The 24,823-nt window shown below is 34.0% G+C and overlaps 1 protein-coding gene across 1 annotated transcript in view; it reads right to left on the minus strand.

Moving 5' to 3' along the window:
- Fstl5 (follistatin like 5) overlaps positions 1-24,823 on the minus strand; it is a 716,962-nt gene that overhangs the window by 611,899 nt on the left and 80,240 nt on the right. The window contains exon 2 of the mRNA XM_033759984.1: positions 14,646-14,787. Coding sequence (XP_033615875.1) covers positions 14,646-14,771 — 126 coding nt within the window. The 5' untranslated portion in view covers positions 14,772-14,787. The remainder of the gene's footprint in view (positions 1-14,645; positions 14,788-24,823) is intronic.

Here is a 24,823-nt window from a genome sequence, read left to right on the forward strand (position 1 = left end):
CTCTTATAATTGTTATCATTTTGTTGTGTTTATAATGTTTATTGAATAATTTGGATAATAGCTGCTTTTTGGTGGATGTTCATAAATGTTTTCTGAAAGAGTGTAGCTCATTTAGTGGACAGTTTCTTTTACATTACTAAATACAGTTGCTCAATTATTTTATTCATATATTAAGTCTTTAGTGTTGTGTTTACAAAGTCATTACCAAACTCAAAATCATCTAGGAGTTGTCCTATATTATCTTCTAGGAATTTCATACACTTTCATTTTGTGTTTAGTTCTTGATCATGATTGAATTAATTTTTGTAAGAAATTTAATGTCTATGTCTTGCTTTGTTCTATTGTATTATTTTTGCTTCTTGAAAAGATCAGTTGATTATATTTGTATGGATTTATTTTTGGACATTATATTATGCTCCTATAATCTATTTATTCTTTTTCCAAATGCTCAATGTCTTGATTAATGTAACTTTATAGTAAGAAACAAATTTGGGTAATATCAGTTCTCTTTCCCTGTGTTCTCCTGGAGTTCTAATTTTGCCCTTTTTTTGTTCCCTTTAGAATCAATTTATCAATTTAGTATCAATTTATTTATGCTCACAAAATAACTTTCTAAGATTTGATTAGAATTATATTGCATGATTTTGCATTGTAAAATTGCATTGCAGACTTTACTATGCAAAGCCCAAATTTTATATGTATATTCTGTTCAGTTTTAACAAATGTGTGTATATAGTTGACCATGTAGACATACGAGGATACAGAATTTTACCATCCGATGAGATTTTCCTGAAGCCTTTCCCCAGTAAATCTCTTCTTCACTCCTTCAGAATCCACCAATCTTATTCACATGGATTTGTCTGTTCTTGATTTCATGTAAATAGAATGTGATATATTCAGATTTCTCACAAGTGTTTTCACTTAGAATAATGCTATTGATTTATTAGTCATTCTGCCCATCAATGGTGAATCCCATTTTATTGTGACTAGTACTCACTTCTGTATCAAGATATGCTATTATTTTGGTTGGCTTTTAGTTTTTGTTTTCTGAACTCCATTTTACTGTTGATGGAATCCTAGCTGGACCACTATGAGTAAAGTTGCTATAAACATACTTGTTCACGTGTTTTGTATTTAAATATTTTAATTTCCACTGGTTCAATATCAGGAGTGTACTGATGATTAATAGGTAGATTTTTAAAATATAAGAATCTACATGGATGCTTTCTAAAATATTTGTAAAATTTTATATTTCCAACAACAATAAATGAAAGTTCCATTTGGCCCATAGTTTTTCCATGTTTGCTCATCTAAGTCTTTTTAATTTCAGACAGTATATAGTAAAGAATACATACTGGTAACTATCACAGTGAAATCTGAATTTTCTTGATGACTCATCAAACATTCTATTAGTTGCATACTGAATTTTCATAAATTTCTCTTTATAAAGTATCTGTTCAAATCTTTGGCCTTTTGTTTTCTTTGCATTATTCAGTAATTCAACTGTTTTTATGTCAGCAGTACTTCAAGTAGATAATTTTTATTTTATATAAATATTTGCTTTGTGTGTCTTTTAAAAATATAAACCAGATACACTGCTGTTAGTCACTACTACAATTTTAAAGAAAACAGTTTTGATTAAGATGGTAAAATGAGGGCTTGGGGATTTAGCTCAGTGGTTCTGCTGCCTGCCTCAAAAGAAAAAGGTCCTAAGTTTGATCCTGAATGCAAGAAAAAAAGATGGTAAGAGGAATACATATTTGGAATAAGTTGTAAAAGTTGTATAATAGTAGGGCCAGGGACTTAGCTCAATGTTGCTACCTCCTGCCTCACAGGTGCACAGTCCTGAATTCCATCCCCAGCACACACACACACACACACACACACATACACACACACACACACACAAAGTTGTATAATAGCAAAAATTGAAGCTATAAATTAATACACATACGTAACATAGAATGTAGGACTCTCAATGAAAAAAATACTTCTTATTTTGTCAATGTTTTATTTTAGTTTTAGCAAATTTCTAGTCACTTTCCTTGTCACTGAGACACAATACCAGATAGTCACAACCCAATGAGAAGAGGTTATTTTGGCTTTCATTCGGAAGTTTCACTCTTCACATGGTGGGCAGTATGGTGGAAAGGCTTGACATAAAGGAAATCTGCTCATATCACACAGCCAAGAATTAGACAGAAAGTAAAGGGTGGAAAGGGAAGTACAATATAAGTTTTTCTGTCATGCCTGCAGTGACTGCCTGTTCTCTCAAAACCCCAACTCCGAACAGCAAGCCTGCTCTAATGCCCTTACAATGCAATCACTTTCCAAAGTTTCCCACCTATGATCACAGGAGGCTTTAGGGGGTACCTAGATATAAACCATAATACTATGCCACCAGCCCCTAAAAAGTCATGCACATCTCTTTATACAAATTGTCTTTAGTATTTTTCTAACAGTTGTCAAAGGCTTAACAGTTCCAAAATTCGTGAAATTTCCAAATCCAAAGTCTTCTTTGAGACATTAGATAAAACTGTTGGCTATGAGCCTTTGCAAAAGTTAAAGTTAAATTCTGCCAATGTACAGTGGCAAAGGAAAAAACATTCCCATTCCCCCAAGAAAGAAAAGGGGATAAAATGAGCAGGACCAAAGCAAAACTAGAACTTGGGACAAACACTAAATTCTGTAGCTCTGTTTCCAGCACTCGGGGCCAGTTGTGAGATTACAACATTGCTCCAGAAAAGGAGCTGTTATCTCAGGATGGCAACAGAATTGCGCTATGAAGCAATGAAGGTGCTCACAGGCCTTCACAGAACCTGGTCTGAGATGACCAGTAACAAGACCATGACTACCGATATTTCCGATGCTGCCAGTCATGCAAACCCTTACTCCTTGCCTTTATCCCTGCTTTCTATGTAACTTCAAGGTTGCTGTCAGCCCCTGAAAGGCAGATCTTAAAGCTCTCAGTGCTTCCCAGCAGAGCCACCTTGACCAATGCTCTTTTCCCGTGTGCACCAATGCTTGTGTTCTTGGCTGACGCCATGGATGTGGTGGCTGAGCCTGGTCTGCAGACCGTGGAGCTGAGGTCATTTGCCTACAACTTTGACAACACAACATCAAAGAACTTTGCGATTCACACTTTTACTGAAGGTATTCCGGACTTTGGACATGTGAAGAAACTTAATAATTATCAATTTTAAAATTCTTACAGCCTTTGTACATAAAGACTGTAAAGTTCCTAAGATTATTTATTTCACATAAAATAGTCTCTCAGGTATAATGCTTCATTTTTACACTTTTTTAAAAAACTAAGTTTATTGGTACATTTTAGGTACACATTACGATCTCATTCATCATTAGGAATTTGTACCTGTCCATGATTCATTTTGGTTCTTATTTATTCCCATTCCCCTTTGCTGCCTTCCACCCCTCCACCTCTCCCTATGTACAAAGGTTCTGTTCCTGGGTTTTTTCTTTTCTCATATTTTTTTCTTTAGCTTCTTTTCTTTCCCTCAACCACTCACTTCCCTTTCCTCTTTGAACCTTTTCTTCCTATATCACATTATCTATTTTACGTTTTGGTCCTTGTTTACACTTTTAGTTTCTCATGCCAAAGGGACAGTTCAATATTTAAACGTGTGTGTCCTATTTATTTTACTTAAGAGTATGGCTTCAATGTGCATCCATTTAGCTATAAATGTCTATGGTTTCTCATTTTTATGGCTGAGTAGTACTCCATTTTATTTTAAAACACACATACACACACACACACACACACACACACTCACACATGTTCTTTATCCATTCATCAACTGATGGGCATCTGGGCTGTTTGCAAGATTTAGCTATTCGAAACTGTGCTCTTCAGAGCGACTCAGTATGTCTTGGTCAGTATTATGTGTCCAGCAGGTTCTTAGAAAATGTTTGCTGAAATAATGGAATGAATTTATGTTTTGGTAGCAAAAAATACAATGGATTAAACATTACATGGCATCTCATTGTTATAAACAACTTTTATATTTTAATATATCACTTTAACTTTTTAAAATTATAAAAGTGAGACAGATGAAGGGTCCTAAAAAAACATGTCACTTTAACAGCAGTGTTGAAGATGAACAACTGTTCTTGAAGACAGAGTAAGTATTAATTTCAGCTGAAAGAATCAGTTTATGTCATATTCAACAAAGAACTTTGCCTCCAAACATTAACTACAAACCTACTTTAAGAAATACAGCCATGAGTAGTAGAAATTAAAATTAGCACCACCTTTTTCAATCGTGGTTATCACTTAAATACTCTGGATGTCAAGCTAATAAATCAGGATACTTCCTTTCATTTGCTAGCCAAATCCTCAATAGATTATTTAATAATGATGCACAGAACAATTTATAATGTGTACATTGATGATGACATATATGCAGTAATGTGAGAGAAAGCTTTGTCACTCATTCCATGGAAAACCCACATTGGTGCAGTAGAAAATAGCATACATGCCCAGGTGGGGTATGTGGAGTATACTGAAATACCAGTGAGCCTGGCTGCAATGTCCTATACAAGCTTCACTGCAATTGCCTACTTTGCTGTATTTGTGTTGAATAGATGTAAACAGAATGATGACACATTGTATTTTTAGCATTCCAAAAGTAATTCTTCAGAAGAAAGCAACTATTTTTTTCATGTTATAGCTAGTTTTAACTCTTAACCCCACCCCCCAAAAAAGAAGAAGAAACTTAGTGTAGGGCCACACATGTCTAAAGAAGCATCCCTTTGCAAGCCACCTAAAGTCTGTAATAATAGTACTACCTGGAGAATTCATATTTCAAGTGCAGCAACAGATATTCATCTGTAGGGGTCCTTTCCTGGAGAACTGTTAAGATCAAATATGTCCTTTTTTTTTTTTCACCTGTTTGAGTTTAGCAAAATATTTGGTCCATTGAATGTATATTTTCTCCAGATGGGCAAATATTGATTTGAAAGAATAAACATGCAAACACATTTAAAAATTAACAAGATCTTATTTATGATCTGAAAGATTTTAAGAAGACAAAGTTAACTAGGTAAGAGGTAGGATAAGGCTACACTTTGTACTTGGTTTTCCAATCACATGCTTTGCACCCAGAGCACTTGCCTTTGGCCTCAGACAGACAGATATTTCAAGCTCTCTGCAACCTCCTGGGCACTGCAAGTGGTGTTATCAATACGTGCTGGAAAAAAATTCAACGACAGCTCTCAGGTTTCTGCGCATCCTGTGAGCAGGGAGGCTGGCCCCATTTGCTGCAGTTTATCTATTCAAGAATATGTATATAGCAAATGGTTTGGAACAGAGGCAAAACACCTTCACTGGAAGAAAAACCAAATTGTTTAAATCCTTATAGGAAAGAGACTACATGTCTGTTTACAGCAAAGTGAAAAATTACATACTGTCCAGTGGAATAGAGATGCTTCACTCTGTTGCAAAGAATAGTTACACTTATGGCCCACAGAACAGATTTGTTGCTCCAACTCATAGATTTTCTCGTGTGGTCTAGTACATGAGGTTTGCTGTGTAACCTGGCCTCTTTTCCATGTGCACTCATCCTGTGAAAAGGTGGCTCACAGAACTAGTTAAAATACTGATATTCCACTACTGGTATTGATGTGAACAATAAATGTTGTTTGTATTTGAACTGGAAATAAATGTATCTTATTTTCACTCTTCATGAAACTATGTGTGGCCAGTAAACTTACTGGGTGGAAAGATGATATAATCACAGACCTTTCACAACTGTTAATACTTTTCAGTCGATGATGCAACACTTAGATGCCTCCTTCCATGCCCTACCACTACATGGAATACAAAGCAGAGGAACTAAGAAAAACTGCCCCCTGTCAACAGTTATTAAAATACAAAGAGTATTAATTTATGGCTTTTAGCAGAAACTATGAGTAGACAAGAAGAAAGGAATAAATGAGAGGTGGAGGAAGGTCTGAGAAAAAGTAATGGAGAAATAGATAAGATCCAAGTATGTTACATGAATTTATGAAAGGGCCATAGTGATGCTCAGTGTTGTGGTAGATAGATGACTGACAGACAAAAAAATACATATAATCTAATCTATCATCTATCCACATAGAAGTGATTTCTGGTGAAAAGGGTTTCTCTTTCTTATGTATTTCTTCACCTTAATGAGGTATAATTGAAAAAACTATAAGTATTTAAGGTGAGTGCATAACTTGATGTTTTGCAAAATAAAATGATTATCACTGTGAGTTAGATGATGTATCTGTCATATCACACGCTCATCCTTTTCTGTGTGTGTGTGTGTGTGTGTGTGTGTGTGTCTGTGTCTGTGGGGTGAACAATAAAGAATTTTTCAATAGTACAATGTCACGTATGACACCCAGTATTAACTATGGTTTCCCTTCCACATGTGAGATCTCTAGAAGTTATTCATCATCTTCTCTGAAACCACCACAAACAATCTTGCCTTTTAATTTCTGCATAGGCTCCTTAAGTAACTAAGAAAGTATTTTTGTTATTAGCCACTGTTAAAACAAGGATTTCTTGTACTTGTTTTTTCTACTTAAAAGAATATGGAATATTTTTATTTTTTTAACCTAAGGCTTATTTTTAAATTGGTTATGGGTCTTGGTTTTTCTGTTGTTTTCTTTCTTATTAAGTTTTACTTTTTGCCTCTTTTTCATTGTATTTGTTTCTCCTGTTTTATTTTTTATTTTGTATTTTTGTTTTTATTCTTTTCTAATTTTTTTCTAATCCTATTAACTTCTTTTTACTCCTTAATTTCATCCTTCTCATTTTTCTCTTCTTATTTTCCATTGCATAATTTTTAGAAAATCTTTCATTCTCCTGTTTCCCACCCATTTTACCTTGACTAGTATCTGATAGAGCCCTGACAGAGATACCACCAGTCTAAATGAGCCCATTAACTATCTTAGAGAAACGCAGGTTTTGTTTTACACAGATCACAGTTGTTCAGCACACAGGTGTTGTTCAGAAATTCACAAGTGGCCCCCCAGGACATGTCAGGAGGTCAGAAAGGACATGTTCAGCAGGGTATAAGCAGTCCCTCAAGGACATGTCAATAGGTTACAGAAGACACAGAGGATACATAAGCAAGCCACAAACCTACTGTTTCTCAAACCCAACCCCTCAAAAAGCCAACCCCCCAAAATAACACCATATAAAACGCTTCTTAGCCTCTATGAGACACCTTCTCTCTTCTATTTGTACAGAGAGGTCCTATGCAGGTTTAGCAATAAATCTCCTTGGACTGTTGAGTTTGCATTCCTTCTTTCCTGCTCAGTATCACCACTGATCGTTATTGAGCTCTACTACTACTGTTCCATACTTTTCTACTGTTAATGGAGATATAGTTTTGCATTCAGTAGATATTTACTCTACTTCAATGTTTGCTTGTTTTAATGTTTATAATATAATTATAGATCTCCTTTCTATGGGTAAGGATAGATATCCTCTGTCAGTAGATAGTTTGCTTTTGATACTATTATTGTTGCTGATTTTGTTGGTACTGCTAGGGTGGCATAGTTGTTGCTATTAATTATTTTTCTCTGTATGCCAATATGTAGATTATCTTTGGGTCATTAACAATTCTGTCCATTTATCCTCCACTCTCAAATTTACAGAATGGTTGGGTCTAAGGACAGAAACAAAGGTCTATAGTTAACCATGCCTAAAGCAGACACTAACTAAACAGATTTCCATACTAACAACATCTCTCCAATATTATCAACCCATAATTCTCAGCAATAAAAGACAAGAGGAAAAAAATGCCTCCAACAATCCCTAACTCTCCCAAAGCTGACCTACGGGGCAGTAAGGTAGAGGAAACAGAAAAGCTACCTGGCTTAATTATTTGAAAAAATAAAAGAGGAGATAAATTGATCAATAAGGTGCTCAATGAGCTCAAAGAAGGTATAACTAAACAGAGGGTAGACTTAAAACCATCCGTGAGTGAGAATACATTAACAGAAAGAAAGAAAAGCTAAACAAAACAATACAAAATATGAATTAATACTTTAGCAAAAACATTACAGCCCATGAAAGGTACCAAAAAGAAATCAATTACTATAAAAATTCTGTTGAAATTACTGGTAGCAGAAGTGGCCAATACAAGGACAAAGTGTCAGAACTAGACTGCAGGGCTAATACCCTATAGTAAAATCACAAGACAGAACAAAAGGCATAATACCCCTGTTTATAACAGTAATAGCAGAAAACTTTCCAAATATAAGGAAATAATTTAACATATAGATAAATGAATCTTAGAGAATCCCAATAGCTACATTCAGAAAAGAACTTCTCAAGAATACATCAACTTGAACACAAGGAAATAATCTTTTTAAAGAACAATAAATAACTTATAAAAGTAAATTCATTAGAATCACAGTACATGTCTCAACACAAACTTAAAGGCCAGAAGAGCTTAGAGTGAAATGTTTCAAGCCCTAAAAGAAAAATATTATATTGCAGACTGATATATATTCTGAAAAATTCATGGAAAATCATGGACCTTCTGTGAGCAAGAGCATCTTAAGAAGTTCATGACCATCAAACTAGCACTCAAAAATTCTCAATGATATTTTAGAAAGAGATAATGAAGCAACCATAATAAAATGTCTAATGAATATATCTTTGATAAGAAGGATGAGCAGGTAAATGGAAGGGGAAAAAACAGACTATGAATAGAAAAATAAGTACTTTAAGTGGTCCTACTAGACAACTCAAAGAATATTCCTTTTGAGCTTGTAAGATCTTCCTTCAACACTGACTTTATCATCATTAGTAAAAATTGTGGCAGTTTAATCAGTTCTGTAGGTAAGAAAACATTGTATTTAAGGTTCTAATCCTAAAAGGATTTACAATCAGTTAAATCCATGTTAATATGATGAAATATTAGTACATGCATACTGTAAGATCAGAAATGCAACCAGAGTTAGATTATGATGGGTAACCACAAGCAAAAAGTAGAGAGATGTAAGACATAAAGGATAAGTGGGGAAAAGAAAGAGCCAAAATGGAAATAATATAGGGAGCCCAGAGGTATAGACAATGGAGCACAGGAGCTGTGGTTAGGGGGTGTGGATTAGGTGCTACTTCTGTCATTATGTGGGAGGAAGCAGTGGGGCTGGGCTGATTACAGCTCTTAAATCTCAGTAATTTGAAGTGACAAAGTTCTTTCTTCCATTTCATGTTCCATGACAATCTCTAATCATTGGGGTGTTTATTTACCCTGAGCATTCAGATGTTTTGGATGATTAAACAGCCATCACCTGGGACAGATGCTGTTTGTCAAACTGGAAGAAAGAAAGAGTTCTGGAAGATTTTACAATTGTTAAGAAACTGTCATCCTGCTGTTTCAATAGTTTTTCCATTCTAACTCTTCAACCAAAACTACATACATGGTCTTATCCAACTACAAAGGGATGGAGACATGTGAATCCACCTTACCATCATGTGACTGGCATGTAGGAAAACAGGAAACACATGGCACACAGTTCCGTTTCCTACACACAATACCCATTTTGTAATCTTCATTAAGTTATTCAGACTCTGTATATTTTTCTAAGTCCTCTTGCCTAATTTTCCTGCAATATTAAACAATTATTTAACCACTGTGAATTCCAATTTCTTTATTTATAAAACAATGATAAAACCATACTGCCTATGAGAATAGCTATATAACTAAAGAATCTAATGTATAGAATAAATCTAACAGAGAATCTGCTCCACAGCAATGCCTGGTAAGATTGTTACATTTGGGATAGCCTAGCTCAAAATTTGGGAGACTTCAGGAAACTTTCTCATAAATAAACACAGCATTCACCCAGAATCCTCTCTGCAACCCTGTTATTAGAGCCATTATTGCTTGCTTGCTAATTGTAGTCATGGTTTGCAAGGGCATAGATTTAATACAGAACACATAATTTATGGAATTATTTTGTAATATTCATCCAAAAAGTGAAATGCAGAGCTGTGCAAGAGATGTAGCCACACACTAGAGACCCAAAGAATCTAGTCAAGGGCCTGAATCCCACAGCCATGTTGTACACAGCGTCCCTCTAGTTAAAGGCCTAGAGCCCAAGCCAATATCCTCCATGAGTCCAGCCAGTGGCCTAGAGCCCACAGCAATGTCTCATGCTTGTCTGTATTGAGGATCTTCACTGGGAAGACCCAAAGGCCAGTGGTGGAAGCCAGAAAAGCTGTGCCTGTGGGGTGAAGGATTTGTGAAACCAGGCTGAGAGACCTGCACTGGAGCCAGGAAGTGATGCACATGGTGAAGACCAGAGCTCCCCTTTGATGAGAAGAGCAGTCATTACCAGTGACAGTGACAACCTGAGCTCTGAAGACAATGAGAACAGCAAAGCTCACATCAGGAAAACCAACCACAGCAAGCTTCTCCTGGAATATCAAAAGCCAATGATCTCCTTCTCCAGTTCTCTTTTAATGCTACTGGCAACAATCCTCAGGTGGGTCTTCCATGCCCAGACCATGCTGATTCAGTTCAGCGGGGTGTTCCAAATTGACCATTAGTTAATATGCCACACTAATGAATTCTCCACTGAAGCCATCAAAAGACATTCATTTCAGAAATGGATATGGATATTCTTTGGATTTGCTTACGGAGGAGAAAGAGAGACAACCTGAAATAACACCAGATGATTCCACAACCAGTGGCTTATTGCTTTACTGTCAGCAGGACCTCTCCTCATCTTTGGCCTAACTTTGCTGTTACCTGCCTCTTTCCTCATCCACTCTGGCTGTTTTCCTCTCTTGTCCTGAGAAAGTTACTTTATCTCTCTAGGTTTTAAAGATGTCATGAATAAATAAGAATATTTTCTGCCTCCCAGAACTATTACATGATTAAATGACAGCTAATGTATGTGAAAGCACTTAGCATGATGTAAGTTTACGATATTTAAACTAAAGTAATAACCAATAAAACACCACTTTGGGGATTTAGATTTAGTGACTACATATTTTGATTCTACAATGCTAGTAAGTTTCTTCATATGTTGTTTCAGAAGTACTGTTGAAGAAATATATTGGATAAAACACATGATCAGCTCCCTCAGATATACATCTCTATACTGTAATTTAGATTTCTATAATTAGCATGACAAATTTAGTGTAATTCACTTTTATTGTAAGGTAAACCAGATAAATTTTAATTACATTTCTTGTACATATAATTTCAAATAACATAAATATGTATGAATATGTTTATATTTATATCTGCAATACATAGTCTAATAGTAAGTCCCACATTTTACCAGTTTGCTGTCAAAATGGGATTTATTATCAATTGGCACATGAATATCTGAAAAAATGAGTTACAGATCTATTTATATTTGTTCAGAATAAAAGTACTAACAGTTTTCTGAGGAAGATATAAACATGGCTAATCAGGGATGAAGATATATTGTGTATAGTATTTATTTATAGTTTTCTAGTCAATAACTAAATTAAATATTATTGAATCCTAATTCCAATGGAAAATCTACTTACACATTTTCTCAATCTTGTAAAACTATATATAAATATATTTCTAATTTTGCAATTTTGACAAAACTAGATTTAAAATGACAGTAATTTATTAAAATTTTTGAAGTGATGTTCTGTTACTTTTATTTTGATAAATGATAAAAAGAATATTTTATTTGACATGATATATAACTGGAAATATATATATAGTCTCATTTTCAGCCTTAAAGTAGCCTTCAGGGGGACGTATTCACTTAACATATTTACTGAGTGTTTGCCACATGATTTAGGTATGGGGACAAGATGAATAGTAGCTCGCATTCCAAGGGAAGAAAAAAAATCCGATAAATATGTGAATTATATATGTTCACAAACATCGATGACTTTTGTAAATGAAGGTAATTCACAGAAAAAGAAGACGCAGGAAAGTTGTATGGCTGATCAATTTTCACCCACAGTCCTTACCAATAAAATAGCACAGGAGCCTACTGAGGATAGGAAGGTGTGGCAAAATGACGACCAGAAATACCTGGGAACCAAAATAAAACCTATAATGTAATCTCTGAAGAATAAAATTAGTTCTTGAAGATTAAGGAGAGTGATGATGAGTGGATGGTTTTGTGATGGGGAGCTTTCAGGGACGCACCTGGACTTGGAACAAGTCAGGGCCCCTCTGTGTCTTAGTCTAATTCTCTCTCTCGCTCTCAAGTCTCACTTCTGTACAATTTTTTTTGAAAGTTAAGTATTATCACAACAACTCTTCCTCTTAAATACAAAATATTATATAGTATTTCTAACTAAGGAATAAAACACATGAGACAAAGAAGGTTGAGAGATTAGATTTGGAGAGTATTATTTCATCTCAAAAAAGTTTAACCTCTTGTGTTGTTTTTTTAAATAAAAGCCTCACTAAATTGCCTGCAAAACATATTGATATTTTAACATTAAAATATAATTTATAATTGTTTATAAACTCCCATATTGATACATAAAAACCTGTGGTGTTACATTTTGCCAAGGTAGGCATTCTACCTGAAATTTTTCTGTAAATGATTTAATACAGTATGTAGTATGCTCATTTTATCAGGAATAAAGGGAAGTGGAAAACATAGTTCTGGCCTCGAGGCAGACAAAGAGCACAGAATAAATCTTCACCGGATATGCAACACTGGGAGCCAAGCGTCATGAGAGCACTCAAAAATGAGTAATTGTTTTTAACTTTGGGTTGGGATAAAACTGATTACTATTTCATGAAATAGGTGATAGTACACACAACAGAAAGACAGAAAAATAGGGCCAATTTTCCAAGTACGTATATCCAGACCAGAAAGAGAAATAAAGAGTAGACCCCCAACATTCACAGAGGTTACATTCCTAGAGCACCTATGAATTGTGAAAAACAGCGAATTTCATATATGGGAAGAAAATTCCTATAAATGCCTAATTTTATAGTTTAAACTCTTAAATATTCTATTTCTCCTGCAGTCATGTAATTTAATTTAATACTGTATTAATAAAGCGTTATAAGGTGCATGGCATTTTGGTGGCATCTTAGGGATCTTACGAATTTAAAAAGAACAAAACCAAGAACACTCCAGACAGCTACACAAGGTACAGCAACCGGATATGATGAGGTAATGCTGGTGCACCCGCCGGAGATGGGGTGCAGGGCAGCAGCCAATCAGTAACAAGGACAACACTCTTGGATTGACTACTTGCAAACCCACCTCCAAAAAGACAACTGCTATTTGTGGTTTCCCTTAAATTGCAGGGGTTTCTAAGAACAATTACTAGGATCAAAGGAAAAATATGAATCAATGAATCTGAGAACTCTGAACCACAACTTCATAGGGGGATCCAGTACTTTCACATGACTACAGTTTTACAGTGATTTATGTCATTGAAGTATACATTCACATTTTACTTTCTTTTTCTCTGTCTAGCAAATGTATCCTTCATATTATGGCTAGCTAATTACTATATTTAATAAATATGTAGATCAAGAAAACTAAAACTTTAAGACTTTAATCTCTTCTCTGAAGTGAAAGTATAGGTGTCCTCTTTGTAAGATTGTTTTGAAAATTTAAAAAAAATCATATATTTAAGGACCTATCCTACTGTCACATAAAAATTCCAATAAAGTTTAGCTATTGTATATGATAGTTATGAAAAAATTTCAACAAAAATATACGCAACGCAAATACCAATATTACATACTGACTGCAAGAAAGAAAAGCAGTTTTCATTTATTTCAATTTCTTTTAAATATAAGAAGTGTAAGAAATATTACAAGTTGAAAACATTTTCTTCCATAATCAGCATATCATTTCTTGTACTCTCCAAGAAAAGTAAAATGTATTATCAATTTAATTGAATCTAATAAAAATATTTCTTGCATATATTTTTAGTATTACAGTCTATTAGCAAAATGAAAGCACTAGTTTGATTTTCTATAAGTGCTTATATGATTTATAATATGACTAAATATCAATTTATTTTATACTTGAAAATGTTTAACATTAAGTACTTTCCTAGTACATAATTTTAAGCTCTATTTCAAATTGCATGACTTAAAATTATGTATTTGATGAAGGGAAAACATTAATAATTTGTATGCAATCCAATTTTTAGCTAACATATTAAAAAAGGTAAACAACAATGTTTTATCTTTATGGCAAACTCCAGAATAGAATACTTTATTTTTAGTTGAAATACCCCAAATTTAAATTTATGTAAATATCACAAATTATCTGACTGATGAGGTCTTAACCTATTTATTATGTAGGTCTATTTCATTACTCCTTGCAAAGGTTAAGGACATATTGGGCTGAGAATTTAGCTCAGTGGCACCATGCCTGCCTTGCTGATACAAGGTTCTGTGTTTGATTTCTGGTACCAAGAAAAAATTTTTAAAGATATATTTTATGTGGCTCATTTTGGTTCTTCCTTAATAGATATTTAATTCCAGAAATGGTAAATTTACAAATTTGCTGATAGTAATTATTTTAAACATGATGCTTTATAAAATGGAAATTATTGAAAAGGTTGTAAAATAAGTGCTCTTATATTAACAACTTGACAACTAATAGTTTAAATCCTATTTGGTAGACTACAAACAGGTTTGGAATGTGGACTGTACCTTATGTCGCAATCTTGTTAGAGGTTGATGGAACTTAAGACCATATCCAGCTTCTTTCATTGGCCTTCCTTCTGAATCCAGAAGAATGAATCCAAGAAGCAAAACAGCTGACCAGCTCTGAAACATCTTTATTGATTTTCACCTGTCAAAATTAAAATGTCAAGGAGAGAAATGCATCATATACTGAAAAAATATATTAAAATATTCAATCACATATAAATCTGTACAGATATAATTTAAATTTTTCTGGTACTTGCCAGCTGAATATATGATAGGTAATTATCTCCAAATAAAGATTATCCCTTTGATCATAGCAAATATTATCTATTTTTTATCCAGAAAGCCTGATAAAGTACAAAATAAATATATGCCTCATAACAATGTGTTGGAAAAAAGTAAATGACAGATAGGTCATAAGAAAAGGGAAACTATAATAAACTATGGTAAAGTTTCAAGGTCTCCCTAATACAATTATAAATATGTTTAGCTATCTGCACCTCGTTTTTCAATATGTTTGATGAATAAATCCTAAAACAATTTTATCTGTTAGAATTTACTGGTAGAGATTCACGATAGCTTTACAAGATAGTCTTTTGTGGTGGATACTTAACAAATGAAATGAGCAAAACAGGTGTTATGCATATGGATTACAAATAAATTGTAATAAAATTTCCCAGAGTATTTAAAAGGGTTCTTAGAATATTGCTGTGCAAGTTCCTTAAAGTACTAAAAATCCTATAATGCCATTGCTCTGTGCTTTAGAAGTTATAAAATGTTAAACTTATTGTCTATACAATAAGAACTTTTCAAAACATACAACACTATGCTTTGAGTTCCAATATATTCCACTCTGCCACTTCATCAACCCACCTTCTCCTCTATGAGAACAGTGCAAGTTCTTTTTCTCTAAGCCAATTTATATGTCACACTCCTTGAGAAAGTTATAAATTAACTTTTGTCTTTCAAATTTTATTTTTACTACTACGTGTTTTGTGCTCATGAAGTTTACATTCATCTTAGAAAGTGCATACGTGTACATAGCACAGCTTCCTCATTTTAATCCCACCCTCACTCCTCCCTCCACCTGTAATCCTCTCTCTCCTTTCATGATTATTTTTAACTCATGTTTTTCACATATGTTTCATTCACTGAGGTCATTAGGTTCCACTTGAATAAGGTATACCTTAATTATGCTTCCTTCTCCATCTCCCTTCGTCATGCTGAACCCCTTCCCATTTGTAGACCTGTTCCCTTCTACTTCCTTCTATTCAGCCTTTATTATTCTCTGTCTAAACTTTGCCTTACTCAATAAGAGATATCATACAACTTATAAGCTTGTGTGTCTAATTTATTTCACTCAACATCGTATTTTCCAGGAGCATACATTTTCCTCTACATGTCCTGAATTTATCCGTAGAGATGGCATATTTTATTTGTCCAATTGCCATTTGTCAGATACGCAGGCTGCTTACAGGATTATAGCCATTATGAATTTTGCTATTACCTTGGTATGCATTTTGATTGTAATATGTGTCTTTAGCTCTTTGGGAAAGATACCTAGAAGGTGAATAACTGGGTCATATGGAATTTCTAATTGTAGTTCTTTGAGAAATTTCCATACTGATATTCATAATGATTAAACTGGTTTCTATTCAGGCCAATAAATGTAAGAGGGTTGATTTTTCACCTCAGCCATTCCAGCATTTGTTATGCTTTGAATTCTAGATGATCGCCATTCTTTCAAGTGTAAGATGAAAGCTCAGCACTCTTTTAATTTCTATTTCTTTGCTGGTCAGAAATGCTGAAAATTTTTTAATATGTTTGCTGACCATCTGTACTTCTGAGAAGTGTCTGTTCATTTCACTTTCATATTTTTGGTTAGGTCTTTTATTTTAAACTGCCTAACATTTTTTTAAGTTTTTTATGTATCCTTGATATTAGCGCTTTAAGCTAGCAAAAAATATTGCCATATTTGTAGGCTGTCTCTTCACTCTATGGATTGTTTCTTTTACTATGCAGATTTTCAGTTTTATATAATCCCATTTGTTAATTCTTACTGTTATTTCTTGTTCCATTGGGATTCTGTTCAGAAAGTTTCCCTAAACCCATGACTTCAACTGTCTTACCTGTTTTATTTTGTAGTAGGTTCAATATTTTTGTTTTAATGTTTAGATATTTGATCCATTTTATTTTAGCTGAGTATATGGTGAAAGATATCGATCCAGTTTCAAAATTCTGTAAACAGATATCCAGTTTTCCCAGCACCATATCTTTAGTAGGCTCTTTCCTCCAATACATGCTTTTGGCCCCTTTGTGGAAAATCAAATACTTAAATGTGTCTGAGAATGCTTCTGTAACCTCTATTCTGTTTCACTGATGCATGTGTCCATTTCTGCTCCAGTACCATGCTGTTTTTATCCCTGTTGTTTGGTAGTATAACTTGAAGTCAAGTACTGAGTTGTGTCATGCTTTGCTTTTTTCCCAAGATTGCTTTTGGTATTCTGGGTCGCTGAGATTCCATATGAATCTTAGGACTGTTGCCTTAAGGTCTATGAAGTATTCTGTTGTTGCTTTGATTGGGATTGCATTGGATATATATAATCAATTTGGGAGTATAGACATTTTGATAAAATTGGTTCTGCCTATATAGAAGCAACGTACATCTTTCCACTTTTTGATGTTCTCTTCAATATCCTATTTTAGGGTACTGTAGTTTTGATGCCATCTTTTTTATGGTATGTAGATTGAATTCAGTGTCTCATGCCTGCTAGGCACACACTGTCTGAGCTACATCCCCAGTCCAGGACACTGTAGTTTTAATTGTAGAAATCTTTCATTTTTTAAGTTGGATTAATCTCTGGGTATTTAATATTTCTTGGTGCTACCATTCATTGTATTGTTTTCATACATTCTTTCTCATTGACTTCATTACTGGTATACATAAATGCTTTTGATTTTTGTGTGATTTTGCATTCTGCTTCATTGCTGAAATTGGTTATTAATTCAAAGTGCCATTTGATAAAATTCTTTGGGTTTTCTAAGTAGAGTATCATATCTTCTGCAAATACTAATTTGGGCTCTTCCTTTTCTATATGTATCCTTTTATTTCTTTCTCTTGCCTGATTGCTATACCTGATATTTTGGGTACTATATCTAATACAAAGTGTGATAGTGGATATCCTTGTCTTGTTCCTGATTTTATAGGGAGTACTTCATTCTTCCCCCATTTAAAATGATGTTTGCCATTGGTTAATCATAAAAGCTTTTATAAATTTAGGGACAGTTCTTCTAATCTTATTTAGGGTTCTTATAAAGGGATGTTTGACTATGAAAAGTTTTTTCTCCACCTACTGATATGATCCTGTGGTTTTTGTCCTTCTTGGGGTGTACTGCATTTATTGATTGCTATAAGTTAAAACATCTTTTCATCTCTAAGATAAAACCTACTTGGCCTAAAGTATGATCGTTTTGATCATGTGGCAATCTCTTCACTAGTACCTTTTTGAGGAATTTTACATTTAAGTTTATTAATATTATTGGACAGCAAATTTCTTTTTGAGTTTTTTGTTTGTTTGTTTCTGATTTTAGAATTAGAGCAATGCTGGCTTCCCAAATTGCACTTGGAAGCACTCTGTCCCTTTTCATTTATTTGAAGAGCTGTAAGAGTATTGATGACATAACATCCTTAAAGGTTTTGTAGAATTCAACAGTGAATCCATAAAGTCATAACATTTTTTTAGTTTGCAGGGTTTTCTATTAGTGTATTAATTGTAGTGCTTGTTATTGGGTTATTTGGCTTTACTGTGCTTTCCTGCTTTGGTTTTGGTAATTTGTTTGAGTCTAGGAATCTTTTTAACTATAATTTTTCATAGTATTTAATATCTTCTGGGTTTCAATGATATTGTTATTTCAGCTTTTTCAGTTCTAATTGCATTGTGTGCCTCTTCTCTCTTTTCATAAGTTTTGCTGAGAGTTTGTTTGCTCTTTAACTCATTGATCCTTACATTTTTTATTAATCTCAATTTCATTGATTTCTGCTCTAATTTTTATGATTTCCCTTCTTAGTTTCAGCTTGGATTATTTCTCAAGTATCTTACTATATTTTATTTTATCTTATTTTATTTCTAAAATTAATTTTATTGGTACATTTTTCTATAAATCATGGTCACATCCAACATAGGGAATCGGTACTTGTATATAATATATCTTTATTCTTTTTTCCCGTTACTGTGCCCTCCCCTCCCTGCAATCCTTCTTCCTCTCATTTGCAAAGCTTTTTTCCATTATTCTCTTTCCACAATTTTTAATGTCTCTGTTCCCACCTTTCACTTCCTCCATTGGCCTCTTTTTTCCCCCTTTCACATTTAAACATTTTCTTCTTACTTAACAATTTCTATACTCCATTCTGATCCTTATTTACCCTTTGGGTTTTTCACACTATAGAAAATACTGCAATATTTAAACATTTGTCTGTTTTATTTCACTTAAAATTGTGTTCTCACATGGACTTAATAGATATTTACAAAGTATTCCACCCCACAAAATCAGTATATGCATTCTTTTTGGCTGCACATGGATCATTTTCCAAGATACACAATATATTGGCTCACAGAACAGGTCTGAATAAATGCAAAAGAATTGAAGTCATCCCCTGTATATTATCAGATCATAGTGCAATCAAGCTGGAGATCAATAGCGCAAGAAACTGTAGGAACTTCACAAGCACATGGAAACTGAAAATTCTCCGAAACAATCAGTGGATTACAGAGGAAATTAAAGAAGAAATTAGACAGTTTTTACAAATAAATGAGAATGTCAATACAACATACAGTAATCTATGCAACACAATTAAAGCAGTTCCATGGAGAAAATTCATAACATTGAATACCCACACTAGGAAAACAGAGCGGGCTCAAATAAACTTAATGATGAAACTTAGACTCCTAGAAAAATAAGAGCAAGAAACACCCAAAGCTCGAACAAGAGAGGAAAGTATAAAGATCCGAGCAGAAATCAATGCAATAGAAACTAAGAAAATGATACAAAAAAAAAATGAAACAAAGCTGGTTTTTTGAAAGAATAAATAAAATCGACAAACCCTTAGCTAATCTTATCAAAAAAAGGAAAGAAAAGGCTCAGATTCATGCAATCAGGAATGAATTAAGGAGAAGTCACAACAGATCCAAAAGAAATCCAGAAGATCATAAATACCTACTTTGAGAACGTGTACTCCAATAAAATGGAAAACACAGAAGAAATGGACAGATTTTTAGATACTTATGAATTACCAAAGTAGAATGAAGAAGATAAAAACATTCTAAACACCCCAATTACAGTCAGTGAAATTGAAAATGTAATTAAAAATTTACTAATAAAGAAAAGCCCAGGCACTGATGGATTCACTGCTGAATTTTACAAGACATTTAGAGAACTACTGCCATTACTCTTTAGACTTTTCAATGAAATTGGAAGGGAAGCTATACTTCCAAATTCATTCCTGGAAGCAAGTATCACTTTGATTCCCAAACCAGGGAAAGTTGCAACTAAAAAGGAGAACTGCAGGCCAATCTCCTTAATGAATACAGATGCAAAAATCCTTAATAAGATACAAGCAAACAGAATACAGAGGATTATCAAGAAGATCATCCATCCTGACCAAGTCGAATTTATTCTAGAGATGCAAGGGTGGTTCAACATACGAAAGTCAATAAATGTAATACACTATATTAACAAAGTCAAGGACAAAAAACATATGATCTTCTCAATAGATGCAGAAAAAACATTTCATAAAATTCAACACCCATTCATGACAAAAGCCCTGCAAAAATTGCAATAGATGGTCTATAACTCAACTTAATAAAGGCTATCTATGAAAAACCAACAGCCAACATCATATTAAATGGTCAAAAACTGAAAACTTTCATGTTAAAATCAGAAACAAGACAATGATGCCCACTATCACCACTCCTCTGCAATATAGTTCTGGAAACATTAGCCACAGCAATTAGACAAAAGAAAGAAATTAAAGCAATAAAGATAGGAAAGGAAGAAGTTAAACTGTCATTATTTGCTGATGATATGATATGATATATTGAAGACCCAAAATAACTCCACCAAAAGACTTCTAGACTTAATTGACAGATTCAGTACAGTATCTGGATACAAGGTGAACACCCAAAAATCAATAGCCTTCTTATACACAAATAACAGACTCACTGAGAGAGAAATAAGGGAAAAAATTTCTTTTACAATAGCATCCAAAAAAATGAAATATCTAGGAATCAGTCTAACAAAAGAAGCAAAAGATCTCTACACTGAAAACTATAGCACTGTGAAAAAAGAAATTGAAGAGGATATAAAAAAATGGAAAGATATCCCCTGCTCCTGGGTAGGAAGAATCAACATAGTGAAAATGGACATACTACCAAAACTGCGATATACATTCAATGCATGCCAACTGAAATTCCAACACTATATTTCACAGAACTAGAAAAAAGAATCCAAAACTTCATTTGGAACCATAACAGCCCTAGAATAGCAAAAGCCATCTTAGTCAACAGACACATGGCACTGGGTATAACAATTCCCAATTTGAAACTATACTACAAAGCCACTGTGATAAAAACAGCATGGGACTGGCAAAGAAACTGGCCCGAGGATCAGTGGAACAGACTGGAAGACATAAAAACAAACCCAGATGTACTCAGCTACCTCATCTTTGACAAAGGAATTGACCATCCTCAGTGGAGGAAAGATAGCCTCTTTAATAAATGGTGTTGGCAAAACTGGATTTCAACCTGCCAAAGATTAAAACTAGATCCTTATCTTTCACCATGCACTAAATTAAAATCCAAATAGATTAAAGATCTAAATATTAAAACAGAAACATTAAACTTTCTGGAAGGTAAGTTAGGCAGAACTCTTGAAGACACTGGCATAGGAAAAGTATTTATGAACAAATCCTCAGTAGCATGGGAACTAGCAGATAGAATCAACAACTGGGATCTCATCTTATTAAAAAGCTGCTGTACTGCAAAAGAAACCATCAGCAGAACTAAGAGACAACCTACAATGTGGGAAAAAATTTTTACCAGCTGTTCCTCAGACAAATGACTATTATCAAAAATACATAAAGAACTCAAAACAATCAGCCCCCCCAAATATAAAGACCCGATTCAAAAATGGGCATCGAAAATGAACAGACATTTCTCAGACGAAGAAGTAAAAGCAGCAAGTAAATATATGAAAAAATGTTCCACATCACTGATCATTCAAGAGATGCAGATGAAAACAACACTGAGACTCCACCTCACCCCAAAAATAATGGCTGCTATCAAGAAATCACACAATAGCAAATGTTGGCAGGGTTGTGGGGAGACTCCACCTCACCCCAAAAATAATGGCTGCTATCAAGAAATCACACAATAGCAAATGTTGGCAGGGTTGTGGGGAGAAAGGAACCCTTCTCCATTGTCGGTAGGAGTGCAGACTGGTGCAACCACTATGGAAACCAATATGGAGATACCTCAAAGAGCTTGGACTGGAAGTTCCATTTGACCCAGCCATCCCTCTGCTGGGTATCTTTCCAAAAGAACTAAAAGAATCATATCACAGAGAGGTATACTCACCCATGTTTATAGCGGCACAGTTTGTAAAAGCTAAAACTTGGAAACAAACTATTTACCCATCAGTTGGAAACTGGATAAAAAAGATGTGGTTTTTCTATAAAATGGAATATTACTCAGCCATAAAGAATGAGAAAATAGATTCATTCATGGGAAAATGGATGCATATTGAAAATATACTCCTAAGTGAACTACATAAGGCACACATGTGTAAATACCAAATAGTTTCTCTGGTGTAAAAAATCTGCAATAATACAGAAGATCCTGATAAGATTATTGACATTGAGAAATGGGAAGAAAGGAGCTAAAAGTGTAGGAAAGGTGGAATGGGAAGGGGAAGGGTAAAAAGGGAAAAGAAAAAAATGTGAGATAATGAAAAGATGGAAATAAAGTGGTTGTAGAAGGGGAGGAAATGAGGGGGTGAAGGGAGGGCAGGGACAAGGGGAAAAATTGAGAACCAAGACCTGTCATGTAGAGGTACAAGATCCTAACAATGAATGAAATTGGACTGTATCCCTAAAATGTACCAATAAACTCAATTAAAGCTGGAGAAAAATAAATAAATAAATAAATAAAATTATGTTCTCAAGGTGGGCTTATTTACCTTAAAATGCCTGTTTTTCTTTCTTTGTGGCTGCACAGTACTCCATTGTATATAAAATTTATATTCATTTTATCCATTCATCTATTGATGGGCATGAGAGCTGTTTTCAAATTTTAGCTAAGTTGTGCTGCTATAAACATGGGTGTGCATATATCACTGCAGTATGATGCATTTAATTCTTTGGGAAAGTTACATAGAAGGGTAATACCTATATAAAATGGAACGTCTAATTTTACTTTTTTGAGAACTCTCCATACTGATTTATTTCCGCACTGGTCGTTCCAATTTACACTCCAACAAGCAATGGGAAAGGGTTCACTTTTGCCCGGTCTCACCAGCATTTGTTATTGGTTGATGTCTTGATAATAGCCATTCTTTCCGGAGATGGAATCTCAGTATCTTTTGCATTTCTTGAACGACCAGTGATGTTAGTTTTTTTTTTTTTTTCAAATATTTATTCCCTGTTTCTTCTTCATTTGAAAAGTGTATTTATTTGAGATACCCATTTTTGGATTGGGTCTTATAATTGGGGGGAGTCTGATTTTTTTTCTGAGTTCTTTATATATTCTAGTTATTAGCCTTTTGTATGAGGAATATTTGGTTAAAAAAGTATTCGCACTATGTAGCTCATCTCTTTAATCTGCTGGTGGTTATTTTTGTTTTGCTTTGTTTTATTTGCTGTGCAAAAGCTTTTTAAAAGGACATCGTACCACTTCTTGATTCTTTGCAATATTTTCTGCATGATTGTACTTTTGTTCATAAAGTCTTTGCCTACACCTATGTCTTCAAGCATTTTCCCTATTCTATCTTCCCACAGATTAAGTGGGATCTTTCATTCATTTAGACCTTTGGTTCATTTTTATTTCATTTTAGTGCCTGGTGAGAGACATGGGTCTATGTTTAATCTTCAGCATGTAGAAAGGTGATATTTCCAGTACTCTTTACTAAAGAGTCTATCTTTGCTCTAGTAAAGGTATGTGGTCCCTTTGGGAAGGTAAGATAGCTGTGTGTATTTGTTTCTGCATTTTTTATTCTGCATTCTTTACTCTGTTCCATCTCTCCTCGGGTCTGTTTTTTGCCAGTACCATGCTGTTTTTACATGGCAGCTTTGTGGTACTTCAAGTAAGTGTTTGTTGCCCAGAATTGTTTTTGCTATTTTAAGAACCTTCTAGAGCTATATGAATTTTAGGATTTTTTTCTAGTTTTGTGGGGTATGCTATTAGAATTTTGTAGGGATTGCATTAAATCCATAAAAAGTTTTAAAAGTATGGCCATATCGTTCTCCCTATCCAAGAATAGTTTTCCATTTTCTGATATTCTCTTTGATCTCCTTATTCAGAATACTACAGTTTTCAGTATATAGGTTTTTTAGTTTCGTTACATTGATTCCTAAACATTTCATTTTTCTTGATGCTGTTGTGAAACTTGTTGTCTCTCTGATTTCTCTCAGTGAGTTTGTTTGTATACAGGAATATTATTGATTTCTGAGTGTTCTGAGTGTTGACTTTGTATGCTGCTATGCTACCAAATTTGGTTATTAAAACTAGAAGTGCTTTGGTGGAGTTTTTAAGGTCTTCTCTGTAGAGTACATATCATTAGCAAATAATGATAATTCCACCCTTCTCTTTTTTTAAAGACTTTGGTTCCATTTTTTCCTCTTTTCACATTTTTTCTTTTCCCTTATTTCCTGTCCCTTCACCTTCCCGCTTCTTTAGCAATTTTCTTCCTAGTTCACACTATCAATTATACCATTTGTTGCTCCTGATTATAGAGTGAAATTTTTCACTTTTGATCATTTAGTATGATGTTGGCTGTTGGTTTCTCATAAATGGCTGTTATAAATTGAGAAAAAGACCTTCTATTCCAATTTTAAGGTTTTACTGTGAATGTGATGGATTTTGTCAATTTTCTCTACATCAATTGAAATAATGATGTGGTTTTGTCCTTGG

The sequence above is a fragment of the Fukomys damarensis genome, unplaced genomic scaffold (assembly GCF_012274545.1).
Source record: "Fukomys damarensis isolate Sample0158 unplaced genomic scaffold, DMR_v1.0_HiC HiC_scaffold_38, whole genome shotgun sequence".
In the NCBI taxonomy this organism is placed as follows: Eukaryota; Metazoa; Chordata; class Mammalia; order Rodentia; family Bathyergidae; genus Fukomys; species Fukomys damarensis.